The 13,963-nt window shown below is 34.0% G+C and overlaps 1 protein-coding gene across 1 annotated transcript in view; it reads left to right on the forward strand.

Annotated features, from left to right (window-relative positions):
• Positions 1-13,963, forward strand: part of IARS1 (isoleucyl-tRNA synthetase 1) — an 80,168-nt gene that overhangs the window by 55,466 nt on the left and 10,739 nt on the right. Inside the window, exons 28-31 of the mRNA XM_039348239.1 lie at positions 1,470-1,565; positions 4,262-4,438; positions 7,742-7,853; positions 11,264-11,389. Of these exons, the coding sequence (XP_039204173.1) occupies positions 1,470-1,565; positions 4,262-4,438; positions 7,742-7,853; positions 11,264-11,389 (511 nt within the window). The remainder of the gene's footprint in view (positions 1-1,469; positions 1,566-4,261; positions 4,439-7,741; positions 7,854-11,263; positions 11,390-13,963) is intronic.

Below are 13,963 nucleotides of genomic sequence, written 5' to 3' on the forward strand. Positions count from 1 at the left end.
TAGCTGACTTAAGATAACAGCATGAAAAAGTTTCGTGCTTTTTAAAGTTAATGTAGGACTTTAGGGAAGCAGGCAACTTTCCTACCACATTGTATGGGTTCTTGATATTGTTATTTTAATAGCAATTTCAGAAATATAAAAATGAGGCTCATCATATATAGTTCTAAGATAGAGAGGAAGAGTATCACTCAAAAATGGCTAAAAGTAAGGAAACAGTGTTTCACTTTTTTAATATTAACTGTATGATGGGGGAAATGTGGAAGTCCTTTTTCTCTAGGAAGCAGTCTGCACAGATCAGTGTCCTGGTCCATTACTGTGAGGCATGCATTTTCTATCTCTACAGTTTTGTTAGTCTTATGCCACTGTGGCCCATGTAGTGAGATGTTTAGTAAATGCTGATCTGTGTTGCTCCATTGTAGAAAATAGGTGCTACTACAGTGCTGTAATAAGGTCAAAATAATGAAATATAAAAGTACAAATGGCACTTCACTTGCTAAAGAGAGTTCCTAGGGCAAGTACTAAAGAGAGAGGGAGCCAGAAACAAGCAGAAAATAAACTATAGCAGAAATGGATGCAAAAATAAAACATGTTTATTTTAAATAAAATACATTTTATTTTAAATAAAATAAACATTGATTTTTTTATTTAAATAAAATAAGACACCATTCCATCTCTTAAAATGAAATATAAAGCATTTTGAAAAAATCAAATATCATAGTTGACATCAAAGAGATGTCAGGTAGGCTTGCTTGATGGGCATTCAGTGAATGCAATGCCACAAATGAAGGCTCTGCCTTGAAGCGATCTGCCTAACTTCATTTGGCAGAGGCGTCAGAAGAGTACAGGAAGTACAGTATAGAAGTATGGCATTTGGGTCAGGGAGTGACACATTTTTGAGACTTTGCCTTTGCATGTTGGTCACTGCATAATATAACTAGAAAAAATGTTTTAGACACTGTTCTTGACACTACCATCATTTCCAGGAACAAAGTGGAAATCACTATATGTTGTATATAGTATGTTTTAAGTGTGTGTTATGTATGTGTACACTTTTGAGAGGAAGCAACTAAATTTCATTTTTAATGTGTGCCATTGTGCCCACAGGAAAAAATGACAATAAAGGTTATCATCATCATCATCATCATCATCATTTGATAGCTATTTTGTAACCCAAAAGAGAAGAATAATGAATTTGAAATTTTAGAAACATTTCAAAGATACTACAAGATACTGAACATGAGTCTAATTAGGTGTGTGCAATACTAGCCATTTTTCCTTGTAACTGTATCCACCAAGGATTTTCCAGAAGTGATCTGGAGTTGTAGCCCTTTTAAAAAGCAATGAAGAATAAATAATGAACAATTAACTATGGTTTATAATTAACTCTAATTTATTAAAACACCATTTTTTTAATGATAGAAGATATAATGTAAAGTTTTGTTCAATTTTTTTGCTGTATTTATCACCAGGTTTTAGTTCTTCTAGATGTTACTCCTGATCAGTCTATGGTTGATGAAGGTGTTGCACGTGAAGTAATAAATCGCATCCAAAAACTTCGAAAGAAGGTAAGTAAATCTGGGGAGGATAACAAATAAAGAAATTTTTCCTAAAAATGTCTCTGGGGTCATATTCCTTGATTCCTTTTATTATTAACAAAACAATATTCTTTATGATTAAACTAACCCTAATCTTCAAATGTATATCTTAGGGGGGACATTTAGGTTATAGAACCCCAATTCCTACTTTGTGCAGAGATCCATATTACAGCATCTCTGTCTAGCCTTTGCTTGAACATATCTGGTGTTCTCACCACCCTCTTCTTTGGGTAATTGGTTCCATTATCGCATTGCTCTTACCTCTGGGAATTTTTTCTAATATTCAAACAAATTCTGCCTTCTCATATCTTAAATTCATTATTCTTTATTCAGCGTTTTGAGATCATGTAGAACAGGTCTAGATCATGCCCATTTTTGTTTTAGGTCCTTGAAAAATGCTATCATATTCTTCTTAATTTTCCTCAGTTTTAACATTCCCACTTATTTCAGTTGTTTCTTCAGACTATATAGTTTCTAATTGCTCTTTTCTGAATTGATCCAGTTTGTATGAATCTTCTTCTCACAAGATTGTTCAAAATTGGACAATACTGTTTGTGAGGGCCAGTAGGTACACAAATAAACACCGCTGTTAATTTTCATGCTTTGAAAATTATACTGATATGAAAACTCGTAATTCCCCAAAATACCCAAAGCCTGGGTTTTCTGTAAGAAATTGTGGTTTTTATTGCTTTCTTTCTCTTTTGCCTGTTGGAACATTATTCCTCCTCAAGAGCAGAATCGGCCCAACCCCTTGAGCCTTTTGTAAAGTCTTAAAGACTTTGGTTTTGATACCAGAATTATGGGTCAGGAGGTTGGGCTGAGCCAGCCCATTTCTTATGTTAATTGTGATTGTTGGATCTGTTTTTACCACAACTGCTTTTTTATGTTCATTTTTTTGAGTTTTGCTTTTTTCTGCTTGTATGTTTTTAACACAGTTAGCTACCCAGAATTACGAACATGAGATGGTCATATAAATTGAAGTAATAAATAAGACTCCCTGTCCTAAATCTTTTCCTGAACTTTTCTATGGAATTAATTATTGTTTAAGATATTTATCAAAAACTAATTTGTATACATAGATTGATTGTACTATTGTTTGCCTTTATTTTATGTTAGGAGTGATTTTTTAAAATAAAAAATAGCAAATAATAGATGTTGAACTAGAACTCCCAGAATCCTAAACCATAGGCCATTAGGAATTTAAGTTAAGCACCTTCTGAGATCTAAAGGTTACTTACTCTGATTTTGATTCTAATCCTGTTTGTAGCAACTAATCTTAAGTAAATTTGGTAATACTTACAGAATTACTCAGACCAAAAGTATTAATGAATATTAATGTATAAAACATAAATTATCTGAATGATGAGTTTTTGATTTAGATTAGAATTTGCAATTTTTGAGCTTTTAAACTAAAAACAGTGAATTTGAATGTCTGCCACTGGTCAATATGGATTGGGTTGAATTTCCCTGCTGTAAGAAACAAATCCCAGCCCCTTCCATGCCATAGCATGAATGTCTGTTTAATGCAGTGTTTCTCAACCTTGACAATTTTAAGGCATGTGGACTTCAACTCCCAGAATTCCACAGCCAGCATTTTACCCAGCAATGCTGGTTGTGGAATTCTGGGAGTAGAAGTTCACATGCCTTAAAATTGTCAAGGTTGAGAAACACTGGTTTAATGCATAAATGTTATTCATAGCTGAAGGTACTGTGTGGAACTGTATTTGATATTACTTGCACCTGAATCGAAAAGTGAAATGTAAATTATGTTAAAAATCAGAAAGATTGATTTAAAGAATATTACCTAAAACAATTTGATCCAGACAGCTTGCTGTGTTGATTAATGTTGTTTATGATCAAGCCAGCAACCTTGAAATTAATTGGGAAGTAAAAAGAGCATTAAGCAAAAAAATATTTCCTTAAACTTCAGAAGCCTGCAGTTTTCTTATCTTATGTGATAATGATCGTACATTTTGCTTGTTTCCTTGTAAAAACATATATAATTGTTGATAAATCAGCTGTAATACTGGGGGGGGGAATCAAATCATTAGTCCAGTTATAACAACAGAAAGCTGTGAAAAGAAATAAGTCAATATTTTAAATATCAAAAGAATGTGTTGAAGGGAAATAACTTTGTGCTTGATGGGGTTGGAACGCATCATGGAGAACAGATGGCAATAAAAGGAGAGAATAGAACAGAGGAGAAAAATTGAATATGACATAGGTAATTGTGCATGAAGGTGACTTCTCTCATTGTTTTAAGATGACAGCTCTATAAATAAGAGTAACCTCTAAAACACAAAGTAAGTGTAGCACTCCCAAATAACTTTCATTAATTTTGTTAGTACTTGAATCTGAACTTTGTTTATTAACCATAAATTCATGAAATGCTTTTTCCTGTGAAGGCCAATGATACACGGCAAACCATTTATTTTCATTTTACCCAGCAAAGGATGAGTCAGTTATGTGTATGGTGGAGCATGATTAGAAAGAAAACTTGTGACAGTTTAGGCATTTAGATATTTTTCTTTGTAAATCACACTGATAGGCACAGTTTTGTTGCTTTTTGATACTTTTAATACATTAATTTCTGACAGAGAATTTATTACAAAAATTGGCCATAAGGTAATATTTGATAGTCACTAGTGTTACTAATTTTATTTCAGCGCAATCTGGTTCCTACAGATGAAATTACAGTATATTATCAGGCATCTCCAGAAGGTGATTATCTTGATATTGTTATTAAGAAACATACAGATTTTATTTTTGCCACAATAAAAGCTGATTTGAAGCCATATCCAGTGTCTTCCTTGGAGGAAGTGCTTATTCAAGAAAAAACTCAGGTAAATACAAATATAATCCTTTACCAAACATTCACCTTCACTGTGATCTAAATATTGCACTCTCCATATTTAATGTTTGTTGGACTAGACTATTCATATAGTATAACAAGTTTTAAATTCATGAAGTCAGTGAATCTGAATTCTTTCAAAAGTGTTACACAGCTACAGTTGTAGAAAGCTTTTTTAAAAGAGTATGAGACATACAATAACCAATAATATTTGCAATATAAAGATTGCATGTTTAATCAAGTATATTCCCATATGAATTTTAGTTTTAAATCTTGACATTCTGGTTTTATACTATATGAATTCACATTTTTCTGAATGTCTTCATTTTGATAGATTTGGTGTTGTGGTACAGGCATTAGATTTGCAAGATATTAGTGCAATAATTCTCATGACAAATTTAGATTCATATCAGACTAAACAACTGTTAGAAGATATATTACAAAACCATCAAAAGATAACTAATTCAACAATAGTTTCTTTTTCCCTCCAAAATGGTTTTAAACAGTTTGAACACTTTTGAATGGTGTTATCAGTCAATTGGCTGACTTTTAAAATAGGATTTGATAACCATTTTAAAGTTGTTGTTGATAGGCTTTTATGTCTAGATATCAGTTAATTTGAATTTACTACATTCAACCTGAAACTATGTATAAAGAAATGTGACAGAATTCTACTAGAGAAAGAAGGGAATGGAAAATTAAGACTGGTTAGAAGTTCAGAAGACAGAAAAAAACCTTGATGAAAACACAAGATTGTAGAACAGTTTATGGAAGAATCTGATTCATAAACAATGGACAAAACCTTGCAAATCACAGTAAATCACACTAAATCTGTGATCTTTTTTGGATCAGTTCAAAAGCAAATAGCAGATCATAGTACATAGTCGATCATACAAAATCAAAATATGGGTACTTATGACTCCTTAAGGAGATACTAGAAAATTCAAAATATGTTGTACAAAAAGTTGTGTCTTTAAGAAGCAAGGATCTAATATTTTACAAAGAATAATTGGGGCTGCTCTTTCTTGTAGCATGGAAAAATTAAAGTCATAAAATGTTTGTGTTCAGTCAGTATGCAGAGTAGTTTTTCACATTGTGATTCTAGAGAATTATCTGATTACATTGAGATCCAGTTATCTATTAAGTGCACAGAACAGACACATAACATTTTTGGCATGTTTTATTTCAAGCCAGTCTGATTGGGATGTATCTTAGCACAACTGAAATAATAAAATTCTGTGATTGTTTCTGGTTTTCTTGGGAGGGGGCAAGATGGCTGTATCTTGCTCTCCCTTCATTTCCTTTTCCATTTAACCTAACCCCCATTTTTTTCTGTGGTTTCCCTATCTCTGTCTAACAGTGACACATATAGTCTCACGGGTGTACTTTATGTTGCCACTATCACTACCAAAGTGCCTATATCTAGGCCATTGACTCTGCCCAAACATAGCATATCCAGTCTGCCTACCACATATCACTGTACTGCCATGGATACTCAAGTGTCTGATACGCAAGTGCTATTTCCATGTGCATTTTAAATTTGGGTATAGAATAAATGCATGTGCCTCAGAATCCCACCTTATTGGGATTATTGTAGTCATAGGATAAACAGTGCATAGAATGTTTGCGCATTCTTGTCACAGAATGTGTCAATTTTAAAGGTTGCATGGGCTGGCTTTCTATAATTTTTGGCATCGTAGTTGCAGTATAACTTGGAAAACCAGATTACGGAAAGTGAATATGTATTTAAAATGAGAAGAAATTGATGTAACCTTTCATGGGTATGAATAAGATTATAATCTTATATGAAAGGTACATATATATATATATAGTTCAAGACCAAACAACAAATCAAATAATGTGCAAAATGCAAATAAGCCGGACAGTAATTTACATTAAGTGGGAAATAGACTGTCTCTAATGATAGATATTTTGCTGCTGTCTATGAATAAGATTTACATTCATTTTATAGGGAATATTAATTAGTGCTTGGTAAGATAAAATACATTTTATATTAATTTAATAGTTTAGATACAGATAGTTGACCTAAATGCGATAAATTAGTTCTTCAGAACAGTCAAGAATTAATCTTAATAACTTGATCATCATTACTATCAAAATTATTATAAACTTTATCTGCCACCCATCTCACAGTTTGAAGCAACTCTGAGTGCTTTGATAAACTTCTATTTTATCAAAGTAGTCAAACGTTCACCATAACTATGACGGCATTCTAGGGAAAAAAATGATATATCAGAAGATGAGTTTATTTCACCCCCTCCAACCACCAGTTTTTTTTACTAGGAAATTGTAAGATAAGTAATTGCTGACTGGTAACCTTCCACTTAGTCATTGAGTTTAATTTTTTTATTAACGTTAACATTTCAATTTGTAATTGCAAGTCTTACAGCAGTGGTGGCGAATTTATGGCACGGGTGCCAGAGGCAGCACTCAGAGCCCTCTCTGTGGGCATGCGCACCATTGCCCCAGTTTTAGGCCTTCAGCTGGGTTTTATAAAACCTTTTCGCTTTAAGCCTCTGCTGCCATGTGCAAAAAAAAAAAAAAGGTTCAATCAATCAGTCAATTTCAACTTCTCGCGGGGAAAAAAAAAAGATCTTGCAAAGTTGGAATTGATTGATTGAACTTTTTAGTCCCACCCAGTCTGCTATTACCACCACAGCCACGCCCACCCAATGGGCCACGCCCACCCAATGGGCCACACCCACCCAACAGGCCACACCCATCCAGCACCAAACGATGCATAAGTGGGTTTTGGGTTGCAGTTTGGGCACTTGGTCTCTAAAAGGTTCGCCATCACTGTCTTATAGTGATCAACTCGTAAAAGTCTCAAGGAGGCTAGTGAGATTTAAAAAAAATATAACAATTAAAATAGAATAGCTGGGGCCATACCAGGAAGAAAATAAGCCAAATATTTTCTTAACATAATAGTGGATACCAAACATTCTTGCCTGGTCCTAAGGAAAGTATCTGTGTTGTGAAATCTGTCCTCTATCTACATGTATTACTCCTTTATTTCCCACTGAAATAAACTTGATATTTGTACTATATTTCTAGTTCGTATGCTGGTTTAGAAGGTGCAAATGTGTTTTTAATATGCTATATACTAGTTCTAGAGAAGTACTCTGCCCAGTTATTTTTATGACATTTTAATATGCATCTATTGACACTGTGGGTTCCTGGCAGTATTTCCAAATTGTAACAGCTTGGAGAGGAAAGTGTGTGTAAGTCTTGTCTTAGAAGAATAATTTAGAAAATGTAACTGCTGTTTGTTTAGCTGAAGGGATCAGAACTGGAAATTACAATAGCCAAAAGAGCTGTACACCATTGTACGGAGCCAGCATGCGCTTATGTCACTCTGAACATCTGCATTAATGGTAAAGAACAAGGTACGTCTGTATTAATCTACTTTTTAATTTATCATTCTCGCCTTTTAATGGCTGCTACAAAGCGTGATGGAGGCTCTATGCTGGTGTAGCTAGAACTATTTGTACTACTTGTAAAATTGCTAAGTAAAATGGATGCAGCTAATAGTTAAACATGATTGTGAAAAATATATGATCTTTGTAACATCAAGTTGATTTTGGAGAATCTTGAAAACTAAGCAGGATCAGGATTTGCCTGGGAGATTACCCAAGAAATTAGACCGGGAACTTAAAAAAATTAAACATCCTGGAAGAAGGCAATGACAAACTACTTTTATGCTATTAGAAAAAAAAAACACTACATGAATATATTCAAGAAGTAACCAGATATCAAATTGCAGTATCTGAGAGCCTATTGGAGAAATATGCAATGAGTCTGTGTAACAAATGGCAATGAAAATTACTGTACATCATTCTCAATTCTGTATTTTTAGGAATTAGCCATGCAGTATTGCATCTGATATGGTTTACTTTAGAACTGATACTAACCTGGCATTGTTCCAATCATTTCTTTGGTTACTTGAAATGAGGTTTACAGATCTTTGGAGCCTAATCTACATTTGAAATATTTGAACTTTCTTTTTTTAAGATTTACAAATGTATTTAAGACAGTGGTTCTCAACCTTTTTAATGCTGCGATCCCCAACCGGTTGTAAGTCGAGGACTACTCAACCGGTCGTAAGTCGAGGACTAAACCGGTCGTAAGTCGAGGACTGCCCAACCAGTCGTAAGTCGAGGACTTTCCCTGACCAGAAGCGCCACGCATGCGTGGTGCTGCCCCCTGCGCCGGCTGAGGCGTAGCTGGCAAGGGGCAGTGATGGCGCAGGGCGACCACTGGCTGGGCCACCAGCTGGCCCAGCCCAAGGGAGGTAAGGCACTCGCCGGGCCCCATGCGCACCAGCAACCCTCGCTGCGCCCGCCGGCCTCCCACCTCTCACCCTTGGCCCTCTTTTACTTACATTTTTAGTAGTTGCTCAGCAGGGAGGGGTGAAAACTTCCAGACAGCTCGCCTTCGTTGCAGACAACTTGCAGCACTGTTTGCAGAATGGGACTTTTGGTGGGTTCAGCAGGGCAGAGACAGCCTGGACAATTCCTATTGGCTTTTGAAAGCCAATAGAATTAGACTCTATTCAAGAGAGTCTATTCTATTGGCTTTCAAAAGCCAATAGAATAAAAGGGAGTAGCACAGCTAAGGAAAAGGGGAAAAAAATGGCAGACTGCGTTGTTTGGCGACCCCCGTGAAATGGTCGTTCAACCCCAAATAGGGTTGCGACCCACAGGTTGAGAACCGCTGATTTAAGATTTAAATTATTTGAATATTGTGGCTGGTTCCTTATTCTAAAAATTTAAAAATGGAGGATTACTTTTTATTTTTTTATTAATATAATTAAGATGTAGCTACTTAACTGATTCAGAATAAGAGGAAAGAAATTGTGATCTTTTTATTAATACTGAGGATATATTTCAGTATAAATACAGCAAACTTGATAATAGAAGTGTATATCATATTCATTTAAATTCAGAGTTGAACCGGTAATTTAATTGTTTCAAAAAAAACAACTAGAAGGCACATATTTAAAGAATGCTTACTCCCAAAAATTTTGCATCTCACCTTTAGTACCATATATGCCGGCGTATAAGAAGACCTCCGGAAGCGCTAAACTCAGCGCCAAAGACGGGAGTCGTCTTATACGCCGAGTCGTCTTATACGCCGGAAATACTGGTAGTTTCCGGCATATAAGACGACGTTCTAGGAATGCGGCTCGGCAACAAAGACGGGAGTCGTCTTATACGCCGGGTCGCCTAATACGCCGGCATATACGGTAATTCAAAAGGCTGTTTACTAATGGGTTCCTCTATGCTTATTGTTCCTTGTAAAATATGGAAAATAAATTGGAACAATTAGAAATCCAACTCAGAAGACAAATGTGATTTGATAGGTGTTACTGAAACCTGATGAGATATTACTCATATTGTAATACTGGAAGGAGGAAACTACAGATAGTTTCCAGAAGCTGCAAGAACAGTGCAGAAATTTTTGAAGCTTAGAATGAGTTGAAGCTTATGAGAGATACACAAATTTCATTCTGGTTTATTAAGATAAGGATATAGCTGTTTATGGATTTTCCTTGGTGGCTATGGAGAGTTAAAGAAATTTCAGTTTCCTGAGCCTGATGGGTTTGTGCCAATGTGCTCAGTCAAGTCAAACTGAACTATTTTGTGTCAAATTTATAGAAATACACAATTGAAGGAGCCCATCAGGGAAAATTTGGTCAGGACAAAAATCAGATGAAGAGATCCATGACTGATGATTAGATAGATGACTAGATGATGATGTTATCTAGTTGGGTAACAAAATGTCTGCAAGAAACAACCAAGCTCACAGAGCACTAGGGATTCCATAGATGACTTTGAGCTTCTGTTAATCATATCCAGTAAAGGCCTAACCACTGCCCTTTTTCCTGTAATAATAAATCTGATATTCTGTGTCCTGTACTCTGGAATGATGTAAAATAGATTTTCTTCTTCTTCTTGGTGACTTCCTTTCATGTATTTGATGAGTATCCTCTCTTCAAGGACATTTATTTGTTCAATTTTTCCACCTAAGACTTATTTTCTAACCACCTCACCATTCTAGTTTACTTGAATCATTTTTGAAATGTGATGCCCTAAATGATGCACAATATTGCATAATTCATAATTGGAATTATGATTAAATGGAATGGAATTTAAGGACTATATTTTTGTTGATACACTCTAAAATTTTAATTCCATTTTGTTAAAGCTAGATCACACTGCTGAAATTATTTTGTATTTGTCATGAACTACTATTGCAAGATCATTTTCATGAATGTAATTGTTGGGTGAAGTACTTCTGAATTTTTGTACTGTTGTACCTTTGATTTCTTTTCCCTGAGTGAAAAAAATTGCATTTGACTGTTTTCTCTAATATAGCATAACTCTTTTGGATTTTATATCTATCTTCTTTATATTAACTGGCCTACCCAATTTTATGCCATCTGCAAATTTGATTAAGGTTATTTCAAGTGATGAATAAATTTGTTGAAGAGTGTAGAGTCAGGACCAAGCATTATAAAACCCCCTCAATACCTCTTACGATCCCGTGAGGAGTCATTAAAGAGCATTATTTTGCTACAAGTTTCAAGCAGCCACCTAATTCTCATGGCTTCCTACTCACATTAGCTTGTTATTAATCAGAATATTACAAAATATTTTACCAAATGCTAGGGTGGAATCAAAGGATCCAAAAGAACTAAACAGTTCTTTTGGTATTGCTGCACATACCTATTGTTAACTGATGAAGAAAACAAAATTAGATTATTAGTATTTCTGATATATATTTCTCTCTTTAGATGGTATGGTGTTGCTGGAAAATCCAAAGGGAGACAATAAATTAGACTTCACCAAACTTGTTAATACTATTGCGTGCATTTTTGGTCTTGAAAAATCAAAAGTAGCAATTTATAGTGGAAAACAAGGTAAGTAGAATTTCAGAATGATAGATTCCGTACCCGAAGTGTGTCATTTTTTTTTTAAAAAATTGCAAATAGGTCTGTTTCACAATTTGCTTTTTACCAAGTCTGACAAAAAAAATTGTACACTCTTGAAATAGATGTATATGCTATAAAAAACCAATTATGCTAATTGTTTTAATATATTTTATTGATTTTTTACAATAGCAATCTTTAGTGCTTAATAAACAGAGTGTTGTCTGGGTTCATATAATTAAAAACAATAATAATTTCTATAATTCCATAATCAATATATTAATTAATAATATATTTCCTTGATCTTCTCTTTTTTCAGTAGTATTCTCCTTTGTTAACATTAAACAAATGTTGGATATAAACATTTTTCTTGTGTTTGTACAAATAACAATAACATCAACATATAACATCTTTTCTGGTTGGCTTATGTTTCAATTGTATTTCTAAAAGTCATCTTATTAAGTCACAATGTGTCCTGTTTTCAGTATTCTTTTTTAAGCTTATTTTCCCCTAAGTATTCAACCATTCTTATCAGTCATAATTTTCTCAAAATTAATTACCTTTAAATAGCCAAACTTTTCATTCACATACACCATCCCAATATTTTTACATTTCATATATTATAAAAGGTGCTATACTACTTATATATCGTATCCTTCTTACTGTAGGGCCCCTTTATATTTAAAATTTATCTATTCTTTTAACTTATTCAAACAAGTATTTAATCATATAGTACTCCATTTGGTAAGTCGAATCAAATCTCTTGAATCTAACTCTAGCCTTTTGCCAGGTAGTTTTCCGAGCCAGGGAATTCTTCCTGTATTTTTGTGAGTGTTGTTGGGATTGGGAAAGACAAGTTAAGTAGAATGTATGTTTTTTATCTTCCAAACTCTAATGATTCTTCTGGCAACTCTGTAATCCATTTCTTATCCTCAAGTTTGTTTTGAAGTCCTGAAAGATAAAATATCTTTTCCATTTTCATTGTTGTGGCAAAATCTTGCAGATTTTCTTTTGTTTGTATTAAGCTGTAGTTCTCTTCATTCGTACTTCCATATTTGGGTCACTTTTCTCTGATTTATGTTCTGTTATCTGATTCGTTTGTTCATTCTTTATCGTCGTTTTCTGAGAGTTTTTTAATTGTAAATTTAGGTCAATTAATGTTATTAATGTCATCAAAGTTGTTTTAATCTCATCATGGTTTGAAACAATTGTCATTTGAATCTGTCGCAGCATTGCATATATTTACTCCTGGAAAGTATTTGCCTTATCTTGGAGTGTTGCTCCTGCAAATCTCTGATGTTCCAGGTTGGTGCCTTCAGAAGGGAATATTAGGTTTGGTTTCCTGTCACTTTTAGATAGGTATGCTACATCCATTTTGTCTCCTTCCTCAAGATAGTCTTTCACCATAGTCTCTATGATTAGCCTTGTTAAATCAGCCAATCATAAAATCCAAACAACCAAATCTTATATAGTTCTTATCTTTATATATGGTTTTTGTAATCCAATGTGTTTCCAATTGTCAAAGCACCATTGAAAGCATTTTATAACAGTTCTTCTGTTTAGGGGTCTTACAATTATCAACCAGCCAAAATTGCAATCCAGAATGTTTAGCCACCTAAGAGCTTTCCAGTAAATCCCCCCCCCAGAAGATTAGCCAAAAGTCAAGGTTTTTCTTTCTTTGCAAACAATTCTTAAGCTTAGAAATCAAGCTCAGTAAGTATTTATAATCCCAGAAGGTCAGCAGTTTTTAAAACAAATGTGGTTTTCACTCTGTAGTAGATGGCCCAGTGTATTTTCTTTCCTCTGTTCCCAGCTGTTCTTTATTTGGCTAAAAGTCTCTGAGGCTCAAAGGAACAAGTTTTTCTCTATTTCTGGGCATCTTGCCAATTTCTGAGTCAATGCAGCTGTAGCTTTATGCTCTAATCCTCCACTAGATGTCAGTAGCTATTCATTTTCCAACTTTTAAGACGAATTATTTTTTTCTTATAATTTCATCAATACTCTTTCAGATGTGGAATCTTTTTTTTATTATTATTAATTTTTTTTTAAATTTTACAATAAAATTCCCTTCCCCAAACCTTCCCAACCCACCCCAATACCCTCCCCCCATCTTCCCAGAGCTGAATACAGGCTTAATTAAAACTTAAAAGAAAAAATTTAAACACCAATAAACCATAAACAAATTTGATTATAGTCATTAAACAAATTATAAAATACTTTAACACCAATATATATAGAAAACAGAAAGAGGAAAAAAAAAAGAAACAAGAAGAAGAAGAAAAAGAAAAAAAAGGTAATAATAATTATACTTCTAATTATACTTCTAAATAATATCTTAAACTTTAAATATAAATTATTCAAAAACTAAATAATATTTTTTTATATCGTACTTATATTGTATGAAATGTATCCATCTTTTCCACACCAAAAAGTACTTCTCTTGCGATTGCTCTTTCAAGAAAGCCGAAATCTTTGCCATTTCCGCTAAGTAGGAAACTTTAAAAAACCATTCTTGCAAGGTAGGCAAAGATTCCTTCTTCCAACACTGCCCTATTAACAACCTAG

Source organism: Crotalus tigris, unplaced genomic scaffold, assembly GCF_016545835.1.
Source record: "Crotalus tigris isolate CLP2741 ecotype Arizona unplaced genomic scaffold, ASM1654583v1 scf7180000018125.1543573, whole genome shotgun sequence".
NCBI classification, from domain to species: Eukaryota; Metazoa; Chordata; class Lepidosauria; order Squamata; family Viperidae; genus Crotalus; species Crotalus tigris.